This window comes from Phascolarctos cinereus, unplaced genomic scaffold, assembly GCF_003287225.1.
Source record: "Phascolarctos cinereus isolate Bilbo 61053 unplaced genomic scaffold, phaCin_HiC Scaffold_4;HRSCAF=312, whole genome shotgun sequence".
Taxonomy (NCBI): domain Eukaryota; kingdom Metazoa; phylum Chordata; class Mammalia; order Diprotodontia; family Phascolarctidae; genus Phascolarctos; species Phascolarctos cinereus.
In genome coordinates, this window is record NW_027555847.1 from 614635301 (window position 1) to 614659528 (window position 24228).

General features: G+C 35.6%; 1 protein-coding gene across 1 annotated transcript in view; it reads right to left on the minus strand.

Moving 5' to 3' along the window:
* The window catches only part of EIF3H (eukaryotic translation initiation factor 3 subunit H), a 96806-nt gene that overhangs the window by 63909 nt on the left and 8669 nt on the right, over positions 1–24228 (minus strand). Inside the window, exon 2 of the mRNA XM_020965433.2 lies at positions 13023–13179. Within this exon, the coding sequence (XP_020821092.1) occupies positions 13023–13179 (157 nt within the window). The remainder of the gene's footprint in view (positions 1–13022; positions 13180–24228) is intronic.

Genomic DNA, 24228 nt, shown 5'->3' on the forward strand with positions numbered 1-24228 from the left:
GTTACAGTACAAAACTCTTCAATTTCTTTAAGCAGAAAATCTTTTATCTTAACCACATTTTCAACTGTAGATTCATATATGCATATGCACTTTTCCAAAGTAAAAAACAAAAAGTTTGCCCCTAAAAATATGTGAAAGAAATTAATTTTGTATTTTCAGACCCTACACCATAAGAGAATGAAATATATTAAAATATCAAAATGTGTTTCCTTCATACATCAGTTTTAGTTCTTATCAACAGATTTTTTTAAAAAACTAAAATATTTTGTTTTTTATTAATCAAAGACCTCTGGATGATCAGATTATCAAGTGAGGTAAAATCTACAACTTTATGACTGCAAATGCTCAGAGGAAAAAAAATCAATATATGGGAAAATTTTAACACCTTCAAAACATTTCCATGAACAACAATGCAATTACGATAGCCTGAAGATTTATAACAAAATTCATTTTATAAAGTCCTTGCATGTTTATTTTTAAATGTTAATTAAACAATTTAAATAGGGTTAAGTGCCAATTCCGTTACTGAATTTTTATTAAACATAGAAGTTGATACTGATGTTATAGCTTTCTTTCCAAACACACCAAACAACCTGATATCTTTGCTACCAGAACAGTAACTACAATTTCTTTAATATAAATGTTAGGAAACTTGAAAAATGAGTATAGGGAAAGCTACCTACATTCTAATTTTAAAATATCATACTGATCAAAACAATGTCTCCATTATATCTGGAGACAGCAATGCCCGTGTTTTATTTTTGTTCCCCAGTGCCAGGCCACAAGGTCAAAATTCACAGCAGTGAGTTTTCCAAATCAATTATTCATAAATTCAGTCTGCTTTTGAGCAAGCACCATAAACCAATATCTATAAAATCAATTATTTGTGGACCCTTAAAACATTTCTATTTGTTACTCAAGATACCTAAAATAACAAAACGAGTCAATGGATCAAAATTACTCACCAATAGTTATATTAAAGCAAAGATCATTCTAGACTTGTGACTTACTATCTAGTGTTTCAACTATAAGCATAAGCTGTTCTTTTCTAGTAAGTTTTTTACTGATCACAATTTTAAAACCTTAAAAATTCCTATATGTTTTAAATGTTTCATATCTCATTTCTCTTAAAAAGGTAACTGGGAAAAAGAAGTAGTTTTTGAAAAAAAAATCCACTCAACAAGATGATGAAATAGCTGACTTGTATTAAATAAGGGTAGGGAATAGTTATGAAGAATAGAAAATTACTTAAAATGCTCCAAATAACTTATACTTATAAAATAATTAAGTCACACTGGTTAAAGAGGATAAGGAATAGCAAAGTTTTCCAGGTCTTCTATCCCGATAGTTTGGTAACTTAAACCATTCTAGCACAAAACAGCTCATCTCAGTATAACCAAAGTGATAGATACAAAGCAACAACTTTAACTCAAACACAATAAAAAAATTCTCTCAAATCTTTTCTAGAGTCCCCAAAAGCTTTATTCCTATTGTAGCCTTTAAGCAAACTCCAAGTAATAGCAAGGAAAGTAAAGCATCAAAGGAAAGTGATTAAGCAGAGAGAAAGAATTCAAGATGTTAAGCATTGTTTCTTCATGTAGCTTTTATTATATAGTATATCCCCTTCCTCACTCCCCCAACAGAACAAAATTTTAACATTTTGGGATATTATACACAGAAGAAACATACTACTTCTACTTTCCTCTACCACAGTCTAACATTTTTTTAACCCTAAATATAGAAACAAAAAGATGTTAGTACTATAATATCTGATCTTTTAAAACCTACATATATATTAAAATAAGCATAAGATTTTGTGAAATGAAATAGTATGCTGTATTTCTTTAAATCTTTTAAAATTAATCATTAGACACTGATACACTGAAGAAATAGGCTAAAAACTTTAAAACCAAAATCTCGACAGGCAGCACCTATTAATATGCAGTCTGGAAAGACTGGAAAGACACGTAACATCTTCATGCTTCTTTTTGAGAAGGAACCTACTTAGATAAACCAAGATTCATTCATTTTCTCAAGTCAAGTAATGACCAAAGCAAAATCTAAATCCATTGCTCCTTCTCTTCCCTCTCCCTTCCATTCCCCCCCACCCCCCAACAACAACAAAAAAAAACCACTGTATGAAAACCGTTTATTTTGATCTGAAGCAGATCATACAAGTTATGGCCTTTTAGCACCTGCAATATTAAAATTAGTCTGATGAAAAACAAGACAATGAGTTATTGGATCTATACTTAATTCAGTGTACTTTCTAACATTTTAGGAATTCAGTTGTATAAAACAATATCTGAATCTTATCAGATGAACTTTTTTTTTCCCTTTTTGTAAACCTCAGGTTGCATGTCTCAGAAAACAAATTAGTCCCTGGTTCGCCTAAGCTTGATAATAGTGCCCCCTAATGGGAAAGTTAGTGAGTTCTTCAACCAATTTTTAAACCAAATATCTTTTAATACAGCCAGTTTTAATTCACAGATAAGTACGTTCAAGACCAGGTTTAAAAAAAAATAAGATTTAAGGAAAGCCAACATTCCAAGACAAAAACATGCAGAGAGTCAGGAAGAACTCGGAGGGAAGAGGAAAACTATACGCAACATCAATTTTTTAAAACATGTACCCATCATAAATACTAACAGCCCAGAACAAGTTAACAGTTAAAATCAAGTAACAATTCTTGTGTGGAACATATCATGAATTCAGTTTGCCTTCCGTGAAGCACCAGATTTGAAGACAGCATAGAAGCCTGTGATCATATGCCAAAATTTTAACCATTTCCTTCTTTTTCAAGGGCAGACTGGGCACAGTACAAAGAAAGGGCACACAACTGGAGTCAGAAGACCAAGGTTCCAATATCAGCTCTATTACTGGGAAAAATTACCTTTACAGACCTCAGTGTCCTGATTTGTAAAATGAGATTACTGTACTTGATCTCTAAGGTCCAGATCCCTTCCACATTCCTATTCAACTCACTTTGAATTCTGTGGCATCTCTCCTCAGACAGCATAACAGTTAATAAAAACAAAATTTTAAAATCTCATTTGCATCAGTCAAAAAACAAAAGAATCTACTTCTGACTCTTCTTAGTGAAACTATAAAAACTACAATACCCAATGTCCACATTCTGTTAAGCAAAAAACTTCATTTGGGTAATCTCTTCACATTAAATGTACAGATACAATATGAAACCATTGTTAATGTGAATAACTAGAACTGCAAGACTAATTAAACGACAATGAAATATTAATCTAGTTTTTAATCCAAATGAAGCTATCAAGAAAGAGTGTTTAAAATGCCCCAGATTTACATAAATCGATACAGGAAGAAACATATACATTAATGATAATAAAGTAAACAACACTAAAAGCTATGAGAATTCAAATTAAACACAACAAATGCTATTGGTTCAAGAGCACCTATAGGAAAACATTTGTCTCCTCTTGGCAGTGAAGTGGTAGACTTTGGGTATGGAATATCCTTCTTTGCTAAAGGAAAGGTTCCTGGAATCAGTCAGCCAAATATTTATTAAGCATCCACTGTGTGCCAGGCACTGTGCTAAGCACTGGATATATAAAAACAGGCAAAAGTCAGTCACCACCCTCAAGAAGCTCACAATCTAAAAGGGGAGACAATGCAAAAACAAATATGAACAAATTATATACAATATAAATAGGAAATAATTAATAAAAAGAAGGTACTAGAATCGAGAGGGGTTGGAAAAGATTTCTTGAAGAAGATGGGATTTTAGTTAGGACTTAAAGGAAGCCAGAGAGGGTAGTAGTCACAGATGAGGAGGGTGATCATTCCAGGACTGGCAGAGAAAATGCCCTGCCTGCAACCTACAGATGGAGGGTCTTGTTCCTAGAATAGCCAGGAGGTCAGCATCACTGGACTGGAGAGTATGTGGTTGGAAGTAAGGTGTAAGAAGAATGGAAAGGTAAAAAGGGGCTAAGTCACAAAGGGCTTTGAATGCCAAACAGAAGATGTTGTATTTGATCCTATAAACGTCAAGGAACCACTGGCATTTATTGAGTAAAGGTGTGCCCCATGGTCAGACCTGAGCTTTAGGAAAATTACACTGGTGGCTGAATGGAAGGTATATTAGAAACCACCAGCAAGCACATGACAGTTGATGAGGGCCTGCACTAGAATAGTGGCAGTACCAGAGGAGAGAAGGGGACATATTCAAGAGATGTTAAAAGGTAACATGGACAGGCCTTGGCAACAAATGGATATGGAGAACAAGAGATGGTGAGGAATCCAGGATGACTCCTAGATTGTGAGCTTGAAAGACTGAGGGGATGGGATTGCCCTCTACCGTAATAGGGTCCTGGACTCATGCTAAGAAAATAACAACAATGTCCATAACTTTAATTGAGATCTCAATGCTAGGCACATTCCTAAAAGGAGTTAAATCATCAAAAGAAAGACCTCATATACAGTAAAATATGGAAAAGCACTTTACATAAGTAGCAAAGAACTGGCAAAAAGTAGTTACTGATCAAATGGAGAAGGCTAAGCAAGTTATGGTACATGAATGCAATGGACCACTGCTATGCTGTAAGAAATGATGAATACAAACAAAGAAAAGCACCAGAAATGCTTAAGTGACATGATGCAAAGTGAAATAAGCAGAAATGGTATACATGGCAACAATAAAAATACAAAGAATTGCAAAACAGTAACAATGAATACTGTGAAATTACCATGACTGAGCCAGTCCCCAAAGACACAAGCTACAACACACACCCCTTTGCAGAAGTGAGACTATATAGATGTAAAACACTGGATAGAATGTTGAAAAAACTTTTTCAATGAATTAGCTGGTTATTCACTGGACTGTTTTTTCCCCCTTTTTTTAAATTTCTTTTTCTCATAGGAGATGGTTCTCTAGGAGGGGAAGAGGAAAGAGGCATTTTGGAAAAGGTTTTCTGTAAAATGTCAAATAAATTTAATTTTTTTAATATAAAAGGAAGAGTTCTATGAGGAAGAAGCAGCACTGGTAATATAGCATTAAAAGGCATCAGTAAACTTTTGTTCAAAAAAATAACAGGTCATGCTAAATTAAAATAAACAACTAAAATTTCATTTTCCAGCTAGTAAACTACAGCAAAAACTTATTTTGATCTAAGGAAGTTCAAATGGCAGAAAAAAATAGATATGTTCTGAATTTATAAATACAAAACTAAAAAAAAAATTTGGATTCAAAGAACTTGAGTTCAAACCTTGGCTCTTCCATTTATGATTTCTGTGAGTCTGGATGTCACCTACCTGTGCTTTAATTTCATTATCTATAAAACCATGGTGACATTAAAATAAATATATGCTGTATATAGACTGAATTCTTTAAGAGCCACATGAACCTCAAAATTCAGTTCTTCAATCAAATTTTCCAATTTGCTCATATGTATCATGAACTTTCAGTATCTACTGACCTATTAGATAATCCCCTAAAAAAAAGCTTTAAATAAATAAATGAATGAATGAATGCAATCTAGTTCTTCCTTCTACCTTCCAGCAACTGTTCATCTACCTGAGAAGACAGGGAAAAGACATGGAAAAGCCTTAAACAAAATGAGGCAGACATAGTTATTCTTGTGTAAGACTAAGTGCTAAAATAAGTATAGTTTAACATACCAGCCTCTGGGTATGATTATGTGTGTGTTGTACTAGTAACCAAAACACAAAAACATAAACTTCAAAAATAAACCAAAAAAAAGCAATTCCCAGTCATGCAAGGTTCTGTGCTGTTCAAGGCGTTTTCATAAACATTATTTCAAATGATCTTTCCAACAGCCCTAATACAGTAGGGTGAGCCAGGTATTATTATCACACATTATTGATACAGAAGCTGAGACTTGAAATTTTAGCTTGGCTAAAATCACAAGGGTAGTTAATGGTAGAGCCTGATTCTGAATCAAGTGTTCTTTTAAAAATATATATTTTAATGATGTTTTATGACATCCTTGTCACTTCCCACTGACTCTCTCACTGCCTCTCAAATGAAAAGGCTCACCATCAGCACTCTTTTATATAGACTTGCATTCATAAGAATTCCCATAACAAACTTTTCAATGTTCTTTTTACTTATTTTTAATAATTCTTAACTGAACACTAAAAAAAAGAGCATTTCCAAAACTGCAATCATTATCTTTCCATACCAACTATTTCGACTTCCAAACTTTCTTACTATTGTAAAGGATTCCACCAGACTGACCATCACCCAGGACTGAAACCTAGGTGTCATTCTCAATTCCTCATTCTCTCACCTTCATCCCATATCCAATGTGTTAGCAAATCTTATTCATTTTACTTTTATTACATCTGTCTACAGCCTCTTCTCTTCTCCATCCTGGTATAAGTCCTCATCACCACACTTAGTCTTCTCACATTTTATTTGCTCATAGAAATACCCTCCTCCCCACCATTTCTGTGATCCAAAGCCTTCTTGCCTTTCCTAGCACAAGACACTCGATCATCTCCCTAATTCTGTGCATTTTCACTGGCTGTCCCCCATTCCTAGAATACACTTTCTTCTCATCTCAGCCTCCTGCTTCCTTTAAATCTCAGATAAAAATCCCACCTTCTACAAATCTCACTTTTCCTGACCCACCTTAACACTACTGCTGTCTTTCTGCTGATTATCTTCAATTTATCCTGCTTATGTCTATTTGTACATACTTGTTTTGAAAGTTTCTTTTTGATTGTCTCCCACATTTCAATGTGAGCTACTTGAAGGCAGGACCCATCTTTGTTTTCCTTTGTGTCCCCATCACTTAGTACAATACCTGGCACACAGTAAGCACTTAAATGCTTGTTGTTTGCCTGATTCTTCATTTTTTATAGTATAAAAATAATTCATTATATTCATAAGCTACAATTTAGCCAGCCATTCTTCAAGTGATAGGTACTTCTCTCATCATGAGATCTTATCTTCTTTTCTTTTAATCTCCTCTTAACCCCTCTGATAATCCAGTCCAACTCTTCCTGATCTCACTCCGGATGTTTTTTTGGCAGACACTGGAGTGGTTTGCCATTCCCATCTTTTCACAGATGAGGAAACTGAGGCAAACAGGGTTAAGTGACTTGTCCAGGTCACACACCCAGCAAGCGTCTGAGATCATATTTGAACTCAAGTCTTCTTGACTCTAAGTTTAAGCCTCTATCCACTCCACCACCCCTCTCACAATTCACACCCTTTCCCTGTTGAGTTTCATATATTTCCATCTAACTCTAACATTGTGTGTGTACGCACGCACACAAGGTTGCATGCATGTGTTTATGTGTTCAAAGACTCCTTTGTGTGATTCAGAGAAGAGTGAAGTTCAGCAGAGGCTGCTTCCCTACCCCTTTTCTCAATGTTTCTTTAGTATTCTCACATGCCCCCAATTATAAGAAAAAAGTGATATCTTCCTTTTTGATTACCCCCTTCTTGATCTTTTCTTGTATTATCTTTTATATTCCCTTTTTTCCTTCTTCATACTCCCATACCAAGAACAATACATCTCAAAGTTCTATTTTTTTAATTTAATTCCCTCTCAATATCATTTGAAGACATCAGGATTATAAAGGAGCCATTTGTTTCTTCTCCATCATTGGAATATTAGCACTACAACATACAACCCCATCCAAATACATTTGCCTTTCCAGGTTTCGCATGACTCTTCCACTTGCACTTCAAAGTTCCTACTCAACTGTGTTTTTATTTTTTTTTCATTAGAAACATTTGAAAGTTCTATATTCCATTAAAAATCCATTTTTCCCCCTCCAGGAGTTATACTCAGCTTTGGGGGGCTAGTTATTCTTGGTGGTAAGTATATCACCTTTTTTTCCTTTTAGGATTTGCATTACAGGACCACCTCTCACTTATCACAGAACCTGCCAGGTCCTGTGTAATCTTGACTGCGGTCCCTTGGTATCTGAACTGCTATTTCTGAATTTTTTTCCTTTACAATGGAGCTCTAGATTTTGGCTATAATGTTTTTGAGATTTTTTCCTTCTGGATCTTCTCTCAGAACATGATCAGTTGATTCTATCTTCACTTTACCCACTGATTCTAATATGGAGTTTTCATTCATGATTTTTTGAAACACAGTATTTAGGTGGTTTTTTTTCTTCAAATCAGCTTTTAGGGAGTATAATGATTCTTAAATTATCTTTCCTTTACCTGCTTCCAAAGTAAGTTCTTTTTAAAGCTGATAATTTAAATTTTCTTCTATTTTTTTTCAATTTTTTGGCTTTGTTTAATTATTTCTTGCTGTTTTGTGATTTGTCTGATTTATCTGAATTACAAGGAGTCTTTTATTTTACTTGGACAAAGCTTATCACTTTCTTTTCTAATCTATTTATTCTCCTTCCAATTCTCTTCTGCCAGAACTTTAATTTCATTAGTTTATCTCTTGTTTCATTTCTTTCTTTTTTTTTTTTTTAGTGAGGCAACTGGGGTTAAGTGACTTGTCAAGGGCCACACAGCTAGGAAGTATTATGTGTCTGAGGCTGGATTTGAACTCAGGTCCTCCTGACTCCAGGGCCAGTACTCTATCCACTGCACCACCTAGCTGCCCCACTTGCTTCATTTCTTATATACTTCCTGCAAAAAAAAATCTGTTTTTCTTTTGAATCCTGTTGTAGTTATTAAGGAGTTAACTAAGTTGAAATTGTAGATATTTCTGGATCTACAAGAATTCTTCAGAGTGGTCAGTTATTTTCTTCAATTTACTCATCTCCTGTCCTTAGTTTCTGAACTGGGATTTTGTGCCAGAGAAAGGTTCCTTCCACCTCCTGCTTTTGGGTGGAATAGTAGGCTGTAGTAGATCTTAACATGGATCACCTGTGTTTCTGTGCTTACTCTCACCCCCATATTCCCAAGCCCTTACCTTTGAGGTACATTGCACTGGATCTTCAGGGCCCTCTATGGTATCTTAGTACAAGAGTGCTAGGGAACCCAAAGGCTCAAGGGTCTAGAATATTCCACTCTGAGTGCTACTAAGAATGCTGGCACACCAAACTGGTCACTACTGCTTCGGGTTGCTTCTGATATCCGTTCTGTAGGTCTCCAACTGTCTTGAGGATTTCCTTTAGCTGGTGTTCTTGAGTTTATTTCATTTTCTCTCCCTGAGCCTCAGTTTCCTTATCTATAAGAAGAGAGCTTAAACTAGCTATCTTTAAGATTCAATTCTGCTCAGAATATTCAAGTTTCTGGTCACAACAATAGTCATATAAGCTTCTTTAGTGAATTTAAAACATAATTCAATTAAAAAACATGAACTCTTTAGTTTTGATGTACATCCTTGAAACCTAACATGGTACCTTGCACATGATAAACTCTCTGCTAAGGTCTGGGGATACACAAAAACACAAATAATCCATGAGCTCAAGAAGGTTATATACCATCTATCTATTAATGAGAGATACACTCACATAATACATAATTATCATTTTGAAGGTATATAAAATATGAGTATCTAGGTAGTCACTGATACCTATTAAAATTGACTAGGATTACATCTTACAAACAGAAATGAAGGCAAAGCTGAAATAAATTATATACAGATATGGGATAAACTGGCTGTTTTTCTTTTCCCCCTAAGACACCATGTCCCTCTGAGTAACATGTTTGCTTCCGCATATAAACACAATTTAAATAGAAGCGGCTTGTGAAAATGTTGGATAGAGACATAGGGAAATGTGACAAACTACAACTCCTCTAAACTACACTCCTTAAAAGTTTCTGAATTTGGGGGCAGCTAGGTGGTGCAGTGGATAGAGCAAGAGCCCTGAAGTCAGGAGGATCTGAGTTCAAATGCAGCCTCAGACCAAACTCTTGATACTTAACTAGCTGTGCGACCCTAGGCAAGTCACTTAACCCCAACTGCCTAAAAAAAAAAGTTTCTGAATTTAAAATGAGTGAAAGAACAGTATAAAGCCTGAAATTCTACAGTTCTATGAAACCTAACCTCAGGTATGCCAGGAGAAATGAACATGTTGGGTTCATTTTAAGACTGCACCCCTTTCCCACCGTGTGTGTGTGTGTGTGTGTGTGTGCAAATTTTTTTTAAACTGCAATTGTCAGCTCCACTATAATCCTGAATGAGAAACAAAAACTTCAGGTAAAATAAAACACACTAATTCAGACTAATGGGGAGGACTTTTGCAGAAAGGCAGATATAAATCAGATTCAGAAGGGACCTCGTTTGTTACTAAGTCCAATCTTCTACCTGATACAAGTTTTCCCTCCAGTGATGAGAAACTGTTTCTGAGACTGTCTGTTTTCTCTGAAAATATTAAGTACTTCCTTGCCAGAAAAATCACATACCTAGTCCCAATCTTTATCCCTATTTTCTTATACTGAGCTAAAGCCTACTTCTCTGTAAATACTTCCATATATTACTACTACTCATCCTCTCTGGAACCACACAGAATAAATCTAATCCTTCTTCCATAAGACAATTTTCAAATATTTAAAGGCAGGAATCATATTCTTGCCATACCCACAACACATACTTAAGTAAGTCTCTTATAAAATTATAAGAACATGGATCTGGAGCTGAAAAGTCTTAAAAAGATCACTATTAAAAGATCACTGAGTTCAACTATCTCATTTTACAAATAAGGCTGAAAGAAACAATCCCTGACCTAGGGTTATAAAAAAAGTAAAGTATGTGAGGCAAGATTCTAACCTAGGTCTTACTGATTCCAAGTCCAGTGCACTATCAAATACCAGGCTATCTAAACAATGTTCCTAGTCCCTTCAACCAACCTGCATAAGTTACACTTCCAAAATCCCTTGTTATCAGTCACTCTCCTCTAGACAAGTTTCAGCTTCCTCAATGATGTTTCTCCTAAAATGTGACACCTAGCATGAAAAATAATGCTTAAGAAGTCATCTAGCCAGCAAACTACACAGAAGACTATGACTTCCAATACCTTAGACATAATAAAATGGCCCAAGGTCACATTAACTTTTTTGGCTGCCTAGATTCTAGAATAATCACAGCTCGTAAAGACATCAAGATAATGTCCCCTCAAAAAAGTGTTCAAACCCTCTGAATCGGTGCAAAAAAAAAAAAAGCAAGTTAAGCTTTCTAAGTGGCTTCCAGCAATTCACCTGTCTGATACTCAATTTCCTCATTTGTAAAATGAAATGAACTAGATAACTGTATAATCCTCCTATTAAGGTTATACTGGTGGGTATATATTCCAAGGAGAACAAGTAAAAAGAAAGGTCCCATATTACGTTTTTTTAAAAATCGTTACAGCATTTTTTTTGTGGTAGCAACAGAGAGAAATAAAGTCGGTACCCTAACTATGGAATGGCTAAACAACTGTATTATTACCGTGCCATAAGAGGAATTCCGAAAAACAGAGGAAGACTTTATGAAATTATGCAATATAAATAATATATACAACCAAAATACATACAAATATACGTAACTATAAAAATGTAAATGAAAAGAATAAAAGGAGGCTGAACAATGAAATAATAATGACCAATTATTGCCCCACAGAGCAGTTAAGACAATGCACTTCCCTAGATGGCTAAGGAATGTCCCATAAGATATCAGACTAGGTCAATATGTAATTAATTTTGCTTAGTTTTTTTTTCTTAGAGAGGAAGGAAAGTAATTGAGATGTTTAAAAAAAAGGAAAATGGAAGGGGAAGGAACCAAACTCTCTTATCTTCCACCTAAATCTTCCCTCTCTTCCTACCTTCCTATTACTGTTGAAGGTATCACCATCCTCCTACTCCCTCAGGCTCACAACCCAGGAATCATCCCAGATTCCTCACTATCTCTCACCTCCCCCATTTCCAATCAGTTGCCAAAGCCTGTCAATTTCCCCTTTGCACATCTACGAACACACTCCCTTCTCTCCTCTGACACTGTCATATTCTGATGCAGTTTCTCATCATTTCACACCTAGACTATTACAATAGCCTGTTGGTGGGTCTACCTGCCTCAAATCTCTCCCCAGAACAGGAATGCTCTCCCTTCTCATCTCTGCCTACTGACTTCCTTGGCATCTTTTAAGACCCAACTGAAGTCCCATCTTCTCCAGGAAGTCTTTCCCAACCTCTCTTAATTCTAGTGCCTTCCCTTTGTTCATTATTTCCTACTTATTTAGTATACAGCTGTATGTAGTAATTTATTTCTCCCTCATTAGATTATGAGCTCCTTGAGTTGCTAAGGGGAAGGGGAATCTGGAAGAAGAGGATCTGGAGGGGAGGGGAAAGCTATAGAATACAAAATCAAAAATGTGAAGGGAACAGACTAGATCAGTGGTGTCAAACTCAAATAGAAACTCCCTACAGGCACATACTACCTTATAACATTATCTATGTTTTATTGTATTTTATTTTACTAAATATTTCCCAATTACATTTTAATGTGGTCTGGCCTCCAGAATGTTGTGGGCCAGTATGCAGCACCAACCTCCACCCCATGGTTTTACACCTCTGGACTGAATGATTTTTGATTGGTGAAGTATGAATTGCTAAATATGTTTAAGAAAGAAAAATACCTGAAACACAGACGCTAAGCAGTGCCATATAAAAGCATATTTTAATAAATAGATTAGAATGATTTGTGATTAATACATCAATGCCCCAACTACTTACCTTCCTCCACCCAAACACAACAATTATAATGTCACAGTATAAAAAATGCTCTTCTAAAATACTAGGAAACAGATCGTTTTCCTAAATAGGTAACAACATCCCAAGGAAAACTTGTAAATGATAAGCTTAGAAATCATTTTCTTTATGGAAAAGCTTCATTTAGTACTTTCCCAAATTATCACAAATGCCAAGGTAGATAAAGCCAAATCAAGTTTTACTGTAGATTTTAAAGCATATAGCCAAAGCACCCATCTGCTTTTTACAAAAAGATTGACAAAAAAGTGACATCAAATCAATTCTTATAACAGAAAATGAAAATCTGCTGTAGAGAACGTTCCTGAAATGTCAGCTAATTTAAGAGTACTGAAAAGGCATATGAGAGAAACACCATTACCTTCATCAAAATCAGCATCATCCTCAGTGTGTTGGGGAAAGGGAAAACAATTGGTGATTTCAAGTCTGTCTTCTACCACCAGACCCAAAAGTACTCCCTGGACAACTTCATTCCCCTGTCCTTCTTCTTGATAATGTTTAATTATTTTCAAAACAACCTAAAAGAAACCATATAAATAATTTTACAGCTATTTGTAGAGTTCCAAAACCTTTTATCTGAAAGAAAATGAATTAAGTAGATTGCAATGCTACTGAATTCAACTGATTAAAACAATCAGAAGCAGTAATAAAATGTAATTAATATAGAAGAGTACACTGATGAGAGAGACAAAGACAGAGAGCTCAAGGAAAGAGGGGTGGGAGAAGGAAAGGGAGAGAAAGAATGTGTATGTCCTGGCTAATAAGTTCAGACACTTAACAGTCAAAAGGCTGATAAGACCATTATTATTATTATTTTTTAGCCATAGTAACTCAGAAAAACTGTCTAGTTTAATCTTAAGTTTGAGAATAGGTTTTCACTTGTCATTATTGCCTTTAGATACAAAATAACTATTCAATTATCAATTAGCTGCTCAGTTACTAACCTTTATTTTGGATTGAAATTTCGAATGGGGGGGCATGAAACACAGAGAAGTAACAAATTATATTTTGGCCATAGTAGAGATAGATAACTCCATAGCACCTCCAAGGGCTGGCATCCCCTTCTTTATAGTACCATCTTCTTGATAGTATGTGTTTTGTGTTGTATGGTAGAGGCACAATGCCAGCTAAAGATCTGAATTCGGAGACCTGGGTTGAAATCTCCCCTATGACTCTTAACTGCATGGCATCAGGCAACTCCCTAATAGGGCTGACTAAATCCTAAACTGAGCTTGACTGATCTGACTGATGAAGGAAATACCCTGTAGGTCCCTCTAACATTGAAAAGTTATAGTATTCATTTAAATCTATTAACTAGAAATGCAATTTACAAGTTTAGAACAGAGTACTTGTTAGAAATGCTTAAGACACTCCTTTTTCCTACGGTGGAATCTATGGAAAAGTATTCAGAAATGTAGCTTGACAGACATTCTTCTCAGCCAGAGCAGGGGCCAACCAGGTCTTGGGAAGCAGAAAGAAGGCCAACAGCTCCTCTCTCATTTGAGGTTCAGGGAAGCCAGAGAGGTGATGGAAGAGTAAAAGCTCCTTTCTTCCCTGCCACCCCAGTCCTAGTAGAAGGAATGGAGACTCTTTATCTCCCACAAGAGGCAGTATGAGAATAAGGCTATTGAGAGTGGGGGATTTCAACCACAAGTTCGTGGGATAAGGGTGGAGAGTTCTATCAGAGGACAGAAAGGCAACACTGATCTGCATGATACTTTCCTTGGGAGATTTTTAGTTACAAAAATGCAATAGAGCTTTAGGCCTTTAATGGCAATGTCCATCGAAACCACAAGATGGAGATGTTACCCCAATGAAAGATTGTCTCTCTATGCAGGTCTTCTATCGGTATTAGGATCATAGGGCTGAAGGAACCACCTAAACCAAAATGTTCATTTTACATAAGAAAGAAGAGCTCAGAGTGAAGGGCTCAGAGTGAAGTGATCTGCCCAAGGTCACATAGTAGTTAAGTAGCTGAAGTAGGAAACAAACCTATATCTTTTTACCCGATAACTTGCTTCACAGTGAAGCACATACTTTGCTGTCTACATTTCTTTCTTCCTCTGTCCTTTTAACTGTGAATAATACAGAAATTAAGAATTTTATTTACTATCATTGTTTCATGTTGATTATGTAAAAAGAAAGCAAATGGAATATTACATATTTCTCTCAAAACTTTTTTAACTTCTCTCTCTGGACTCCTTCTCTTTTGAAGATCAGTGATCCCAAAAGAAAGGTTTCCCAGTTGTGCTAAAGGGACTCAAGTCTTTCCTGAAGGTTTATTAGTCCTCAGTAATAAGAGAAAACTAGAGGAAAGGGAGACTTTTTCCTTGGAGACTTTACAGAATAAAATGGCTAACACTTCAAGCACTTCTGTATTGACCCCATGCTAATGATCAGATTTGAAATTTTACTGAATATTTTCCTTTTTCCAGAAGCTTGGTTAAATAAACAAAGATACTTCCATAAACTATGTGAAGATGCCACAAAAGGTCATTAAATAAGTTGGCCGATAAGGTAAATTGCTCTGAACTTCTTATACTTTGTCTCATTCCTACTCCCACTGGCACACCATCTTACATGGTAATGTTTCCTAAAATATAGTCACCACATTCTCCTGAGGTTTAACTGTTCTCAGTTGGAAGAGTCTCAGCAAGAAATCCCAAACTGCAAGAAGCCAACCAGATGTTGTCTTCTGAGATGATGCTACATGGAGCTATTTTTATTTCTATTCTTTATTATTCAGTATAGACACAGCCTAAGACGACTCTAATGACATAGCATCAGGAAGAATCATTTGATTCTTTAAAATAGAAATTCACTTGGTTGGCCCTTTCTTTGAATCTTCCTTTTCCCAAAGGATGAAAATAAGAAGCAAACAAGAAGGGATACTAGAATACAATTCTTAATTCAATAGCGGCAAGATAAACTGTAATTGTATGTATATACAAAAATCAAGCTGTAACTATCCTAGATAGATTGCTTGTGAACTGAGGGCCCCTGAAGAAACAAAGTAGTTTGGCTAAATGAAAAGCAAAGAATCTTGTTCTTGTTGGCATAACCTCTAAGAATGATCTGTCAAACTCATACCATGAATTGTCAATTTCATAAAAGAAGCCTAGAATAATCGTATTTTTAAAATGAATTTTGTTTCAATTTTGTCTTTAAATATGTGCTTTAAAATGTTCCCTCAAAGATTATGCAGAAAGCTTTGAAAAACTTATTCCATGTTAGGTTTTTGTTCCTTTGGCTTCTACCAGCTTACTCTACCAAGTTTACATCCTAAGGGATGGAAATACTGGTGTAGTTGTTATTTCTTTAAATGTAGCTAAACAGCCCATGTGCTTTTACGAACAGTCATGTTTACTAGAAGGCAGGTTGGCTGAAAAGGACTTCAACAATAATTTATTTTTTGAAAGTCAATCCACATTTCCTACAAAACTAGAAAAAATTGGCAGAAAATAGATTTAGACCTGTACTTTATATAATCTACCACAATACACTAGCAATAGAGGCTACCTGTATATAAAAGTCACAACCAAAAAATATTAGAATTGTAACAACAGTGGTTAGGGAAAGAATGAAGGAATAAAAGTGAGCATAAATAATTCTGATTAGATAAAATATAAAAGTTTTTGCAAAAACAAAATCAAAGTAGTTAGAATGAGATTGTCAATAGAAAAATAGATCTTTGTATATTTCAGGAAAAAAGTATGACACAAGATATGTGAGGAATTCACACAAATACAGGCTGTCCCTAAAGTTTTTAGTGCAGTTTTAAGCTATTAAAACTTATTAAAGCTTTTTAAGTAGTAAATATAGTCATAAGCTATGTAATTAAAGCTTAAAACTGCACTTAAGACTTTTGGGATACCTTATATAAGACCAAGAGCCATTCGCCATAGACAAGACAGTTTTCAAAAGAAAAACTGCAAACTATCCACACAAAACATGAATAAATGCTCCAGATCACTAATAGAAATGCAAATTTGCTCTGAATTTTCTGTTCACATGAAGAAAACTGCAAAGATCATAAAAGAGAAATTGGTCAATACTGAAGGGGCTATGGGAAGACAGACCCAGTAATTTATGGTGGTAGAGTAGTGAACTGGACCAACAATGCTGAAAAACAATCTTGAATTATGTAGAAAAAGGAAATTGTTCATATCCTTTGACCTAGCTGATCTCCAAACTAGGTAGGTATACAGCCCAAGGAAGTCAAACAGAAGGAAAGGTCCCTTTGCCGTATCAATAAACCTGAAATCCAGGGGATGCCAATTCAGGAATGGCTGGGCAAATTACAGTTTAGCATTAATCAACAAAAAACATGTAGAACTTGGAGAAACTCGAGGAGACTTCCATAAATCAAGCAGAGTGAAGTAACCAGTCAGATAACAAAGCATATTCAATGAATATGGTAATGTCAGAAATGCAAAACTAAAAGGCAAACTCAGATTAGAGAAATTCTTCTATTATATTAATAACCAATTATAAATTAGGATCCAGGATTTTCTCCTTTATTTCTTCATTGAAGTCCAGCTCCTACAGAAGGTGAGCCTCTGAAGAACATGGCAGATTGAGATTACCCCAAACCCTCAAGTAAGGTTCTCTTTGATTCTGAATAGGACCCCACCCAACTAGGAGATCTTACTTCAGCTTAAAATGTAAAGAAAATCCATTCTAGGCCAGTTCATTAACACCATCCCACCCCCATTACAGTTTAGAGTACTCTGGTTGGAGGACTCCTGTGTCCAGACTGCTGGAGGCAGCTGAGCTTCCTCAGCAGAAGTGGAAGACTTTAGGCTCACCTCCTCATTAAATGTCAACCAATCAGGGCAGATTTTCACTTGTCAGGAGCATTCCTTTTTACAAAGGTATTTAAGGCATTCAGCGTCCCCACTGGGGGTCTTTGGTTGCCAAGAGAAACCAGCAACCATCAATTTATTATTAGCTAGCCTTACTAAGTGATTCTTAATTACCCAGAAACTCTGTCTCTCAGGTTTTTTCATTCCTCATAGTCCCCCAAAAAAAAAAAAAAATCACATGAAGAAACACTTTTTTCCACACTTTCAGTGCAAAATGTTACATATCCTATTAAGACCCCACTGTTGTTTCATTTTCCTTAACTAGTTTTCTAGGAAGTTAGAGATACTCGAGGAAATGAAAAATCAAGAAAAAACTACAGTATAAAAGAGATAACAATAAAACTTTTAAAAAATCAGCAATATATATAATGATATTATTGAATATACCAAAGCTTAAAATAGTCTAATCTAGGGATTAATTTCTGCTATATGAAAATTTACTCAAATACTTCTTTAGAAAAATTTCACATAATACAAATCCTGTTGTAAATAATTCTAGCTCTTTTTCTTTCACCATTTCTCTAAATACAAAGAGTTATTAACAAAGTACAACTGACTGTGGCACTGGAATTCAGAAATAGCTGCTCCAAAATCCGTGTTAGGACCAAGAGGAAGTAATTGATGAAATATTATTTACTCATAAGGTCTCCTGCCAGAAAAGCTTCAAAGATGCACCTAGCAACAGGCTATGTATCTACTCTCTACAGACCAGCCTACCTAAGTTCAATGAGACTCAATATCATTAGGTTGACTATTATATGATGAATTATTTGACCTTGGCAACCTAGGAAACAAAGAAATACAAAATATCTTAGTCTAGTACTGCCTCTTTCTGCTTCTGGCAGTGTTGGGAAAGGGTGCTAAGAATGCTAAGAATCACAGTTTTTGGATTATCTACAAAAATTAGTTTAGATACTGATATTTCAAATCTGATTCTAAACAAGGCACTAAGGAGCAGCTAAATCAAATCCAACCTAAGATACTTACTTCTGGACCCTAGGCAATTAACTTTAACCTTTGCCTGTTCTAGTTTCTACAACTGTGAAATGGGGATAACAAAAGCACTTACCTCCCAGGGCTTTTGTGAGGATCAGATAATATATTTGTAAAGCACCTGGCATATGATAAACATTTACTAAACACTTGTTTCCTTCCTTCCTAAGCCTCTAGTTTCTTCACCTATAAAACGGGACTATACAAAATACCTGTAATATCTACCTTGCAATTCTGTCATATGGATCAAATGAGATTACGCAAAGTGCTTTGAAAGCTTTAAAGAACTATTATTATTACAGTTTTGGCCATTATGATTATCATTATTATCCGATAAAGATCCAGTGAATTAAAGCAAGCACCTGCAGCAAAGCAAAAATAGCTGAAGACTTGGGAAATTTCCATTTGTAAACAAAGTCTGCCTCATCTCTAATTTCCCAAGTGTAGCTATAATAAAACTGGAATATAGCAATCTCATTTTTCCGAGTTGGGGCAGAGTGATGAATTTAAAGTAAGAAGTTAAAAAATTAGTCCTAGAATCAGGGAGCCCAATTTCAAATGTGCAGAGTGTTGTCCCAAGAGCTTTCAGAGGAAGCTACTAGATAATTTTCCTTAACTTATTTAGTTTATTTAGTTTACTAATAAACTGGGGGAATTATTCCAGTGACTTGCAAGGATGTGCCTTACATAAATTATCTCTTTTGACTACCGAAGATATCTTGTTTATTTACCCATTACTGTTTTGCAGATGAGAAAACTGAGAATGAAAGAAGCTAACTCCTTTGCCCACAATCACATTATTAGGCACCCACTTGAGGCAGAATCTGAACAGAGGGTCTGCCTGACTTGAAACTCAACAGTCTGTCAACTACAGGACAGGATAACTCTTGAGCCTCATCACAGTCAGGTGGTGAAAGAAAGGTCACTGTAAACTCTGAAGTACTATACATACACGTAAGTTACTACTATATGAAAGAAAAGCAAACCTGTCCTCTGCCAACCATAATCATAGCTAATTTTTATATAGAAGTTACCATGTGCCAGGCACACTGCTAAAGCGCTTTACAATTATCATTCATTAGAGCTTCACAACTCCTCAAGGAAGTGGGTGCAATTATTGTCCCCATTTTACAGATGAGGAAATTGAGGCCAACAGAGGTCAAGTGACTTGCCCAAGATCATATAGCTAATAAGTTATGAGGCCAAATGTGAACTCTGGTCTTCCTGACTCAAGGCCCAGCACTCTATCCCCTGCATGGTCGAAGGGAGAAATGCTTTTCTATTTATATAGGTTACTTATCAGATAGGATGAAACATTATTATATTGGCTATAAGAAATGATTCAAGAAAGCCAGGAATATTCTTATGTTTGAAAAGAATTGAAATAAATGTCACAAAGTTAGCAACTCTAAGATACTGACAGTGAATAAAGAGAAAAAACTTTCAATTGAAGCTATAAAAAAGATATGACATTTTAATTCCACATGCTCATACTTAGTGAAGGAGTAGAGAAAAAACTATTTCCCACAGAATTATTAAAAGAAATTAGCAGGCGCACACACTGAAAGAAAGCCATTTTCTAGTCTCAAAAGAAAGGCATTCTGATCTTGCCTGCTCAAGACCAGTCAAGAGGCAAAAAAGAAAACTATTAGGACATGCTGAGCTCAACAAAAGAATTTAAAGGCAAAAAAAAAAAGAACTGAACAGGGCTTTTTTTTTAAGCATCAAAAAAAGTTGATTTAAAATACTCCAATGTCTCCAAATAGCAAATTCCCATTAAAGAATTACAAACTGAATGTGAAGGAAGGTCGTCTAGCCATATCAGATCTCAAACTGTATTACAAAGTGGTTATCATCTAAACTATCTGGTACTGGCTAAGAAATAAGAGTGGTAGATCAGTGGAATAGATTAGGTACACAATATGAAATAGTAAATGAACAGAGTAATCCAGTGTTTAATAAACCCAAAGAGCCAAGTTTTGGGACAAGAACACACTATCTAACAAAAACTGCTGGGAAAACAATTTGGCAGAAACTAGGTATAGACCAACATTTCACATCATATGCCATGATAAGGTCAAAATTGGTACACGGTTTAGACATAATGGGTGATACCACAAGCAAATTAGAGGAGCATGGAATAATTTACCTGTCAGACCTACTGAAAGGGAAGAATTTATGACCAAACAAGAAAAAGAGAATTATGGGATATAAAGTGGAAACTTTTGGTTATATTAAATTTAAAAGGTTTTGCACAAACAAAAGCAATGCAGCCAAGATTAGAAGGAAAGCAGAAAGCTGGGGAAAAGATATTTTACAGCAGGGGTCTCTGATAAAGGTCTCATTTCTCAAATATAAGAACTAAGTCAAATTTATAGGAATACATGTCATTCCTTCAACTGATAAATGGGCAAACGATACAAACAGGCAGTTTTCAGAAGAAGAAATCAAAGCTATGTACGGTCACATGAAAAATGCCCTAAATCACTACTGAATAGAGAAATGAAAATTAAAACAACTCTGAGTTATCATCTCACAACTACCAGAACGGCTAAAATTATAGAAATGGGAAATGACAAACATTGGAGGGGATGTGGAAAAATTGGGACACTGATGCACTGTTGGTAGAACTGTGAACTGATCTAACCATTATGGAGAGCAATTTGGAAATATGCCCAAAAAGGCTATAAATATGTGCATACCCTTTGACAGAAATACCATTACTAGGTCTGTATCTCAAAGGGATCAAAAGAAAAGGACCTATTTGAACAAAAATATTTATAGCAGCTCTTTTACTGGTGGCAAAGAACTGGAAATTGAGGGGATGCCCATCAATTGGGGAATGACTGAACACATTGTGGTATGACTGTAATGCAATACTATTGTGCTATAAGAAATGATGAGCAGGATGCTTTCAGAAAAACCTGGAAAGACTTAAATGAATGGATACAGAGTGCAGTGAGCAGAATCAGAAGAATATTGTACACAGTAACAGCAATACTGTTCAAAGAAGAACTGTGAATGACTTAGCTATTCTCAGCAATACAATGATCCAAGCAATTCCAAAGGACTCATGATAAAAAAAGCTATCTGCCTCCTGAGAAAGAATTGATGAAGTATAAATGCACATTGAAAGCATACTATTTTTCACTTTTTTTTTTGGTCTGTGTTTTCTTTCACAACATGACTAGTATGAAATGTTTTGCATGACTGTACATGTACAACCTATATTAAATTGCTTACAGTCTCAGGGAGGGAATGTAAGGAAGGGAGGAAAGGACAGAATTTGGAATTCAAAATAAAAGTTTTAAATATTAAAAACTTTACATGTGTAATTGGAAAAAATAAAATATTATTCAAAAAAATTACAAAATGCATGCAGAGAAATTAAATGCAGATACATAGCATCATCTGTTAGTTGCCAACCACTCATTTCTATTTCTTCCAAAATAAAAAAATCCATCAGGAAAGAATGTTGTACCTCTTGCACCTCACATCCAGCATACCGGTAAAGATGGTAAAAGAGGAAAAAAATCAGTGTTGGGAGGCCTATGAGGAAAATGACACACTAATACACTGCTGGTGGCACTGTGAATCAGTCGAACACTTGTGCAAAACAATTTGGAATCATATGAGAAAAGTGACTAAACTGTTCATATTCCTCATATTCCTCAATTCTGGTCACCACAGTTTAAGAAAGAAATTGATAAACTGGAAGGTGTCCAGAAGAGGGCAACCAGAATAGTGAAAGGCCCATGAATCCATGACATGAGTATCAGGTAAATAAATACATGAAAAAAGACACAATGGGGAAATGATACTTGATGTCTTCAAGTATCTGAGGGCTGTCATTCGGAGGAGGGATTAACCTTGTTCTGTTTGGCCCAAGTTCAGAACCAGGTAGAAGATGCACATTACCTCTCATATTTAATAATGTCTGAAAATCTTATAATAACTGGTACATACGAGAAGTAGCATGGGATGGATGGAAAAAGTCTTAAGATCTAAAATAGGTACATTATCTACTTCAAGGCCCCAATCTGGCCTCAGACACTTGACACTTAGTACCTGTGTGACCCTGAGTAACTCACTTACCCGCAATTGCCTCACAAAAAAAAAAGAGAGAGACTCCTTGAGGTTCATGCCATCCTACTCTGGATGGTGATAACTTTTATTTTATTATTTTTATTCCTTCCAGTCACCTTTCGTTCATAATAATCACTCTTCCCTCTTTCTCACACTCCTGTCCATTCAGCTATTGAGAAACCAAATGTGAGAGGAAAAGCAAGGCCAGTATGGCTGAGAAGTACAACAAGACTGGAAAAGTAGAAAGGGGTAAGATTTTGAAGGGATTTAAGAACCAACAGAGGATTTTATATTTGATCCTGGAGGTAACAGTGAGCCACTTGAGTGGGATGAGTGGGAGTGAGAAGACTAGATGGCTAGGAAAATAGTGGTGCCTGTACAGGGAAGCCTGGTAGAGGGCAAGTATTTGGGGGAAAAGAAGAATTGTTCTGTTTTGGACATACTCAGTTTGAGATGTCCAAAAGGAGATAAAGGTGATATAGAAAAGGAGTTGAAAGAGATTAGGACTGGATATACAGATCTGGGAATCATCTACAAAGAAATAATAACTGAACACACAGGAGACAGATGAGATCATCAAAGAAGATAGGAGAAAAAGGAAAGAAAGAGGGCACAGGACAGATACCTATTGTGTCTCCAGGGTACTAACTACTATGTCATTCACCTGTTCAAGAACCTTCAATGCCCCCTTCATGTCTCTAAGATAAAACACAAGTTTCTCTATTTAACATTTCAAAGTCTTTCACAATTTGGATCTATCCTGTCTTTACAGGATTATTACCTCTTACATACCCTATGTATAATGAAACTAGTCTGCTTGCCATTTCCCTTACACAATCTTCTTTTTCCCTGCCTTTATAGAGTCTGTCCTCTATACCTGTGATGCTCTCTCTTCCCTTCACTTCACCTCTTGGAATCCCCAACACTTTTCAACTTAGGCAATCCACTCCTAGGAGAAGCCTAGTTGTTAATACTCTCTTCCCTCACAAAATTCCTTTGTATATACTCATTTCTCTCTGCAAAGGGTTAATCACCCCATCACCAATAGAATGTTATCTCTTTGAAGTCAAGGATGGTCATATTTTTGTCTTGTAACCCCCTCTGCGTCTAGTACAGTGCCTTGCATGTAACAAGCATTTGATAAAATAAATGGCACTTAAAAATAATTGAATTGTTGAAAGATCTGCATAAACGTGAACCATGTCTCAAGACTAACCACACACTCAGAAACTCTAAAATAAAATATACTGTTTATAAATGTAATTTCCCTCTGATATATCAATGCCACTTATGTAGAATGAGCCCTAGGCCCATTCAAAATGTTTCTTAAAAGAAGTGAAGTAAAAATGGCAAAGATACAATTTCATAGCTATCAGACAGTAGGAAAAAAAGTCAGACAGGATCGGATGGACAACTTCTACTTGGCTTATTTAAACCAATCTCAGAAATTCTGGGAGCTAAAGACCCAGAGCCTGAAATTTATATCAATCAACCTCAGAGAAGCTATTATTTTAGATCAATTTAATTTTCAAAGAAATTGTAATGCCACAATATCTCCCCCTAGCATATTCTGTAAAGGCAATATCTAAGCTTTCATTTAATTCTGGCTTCTTGTAATGACTG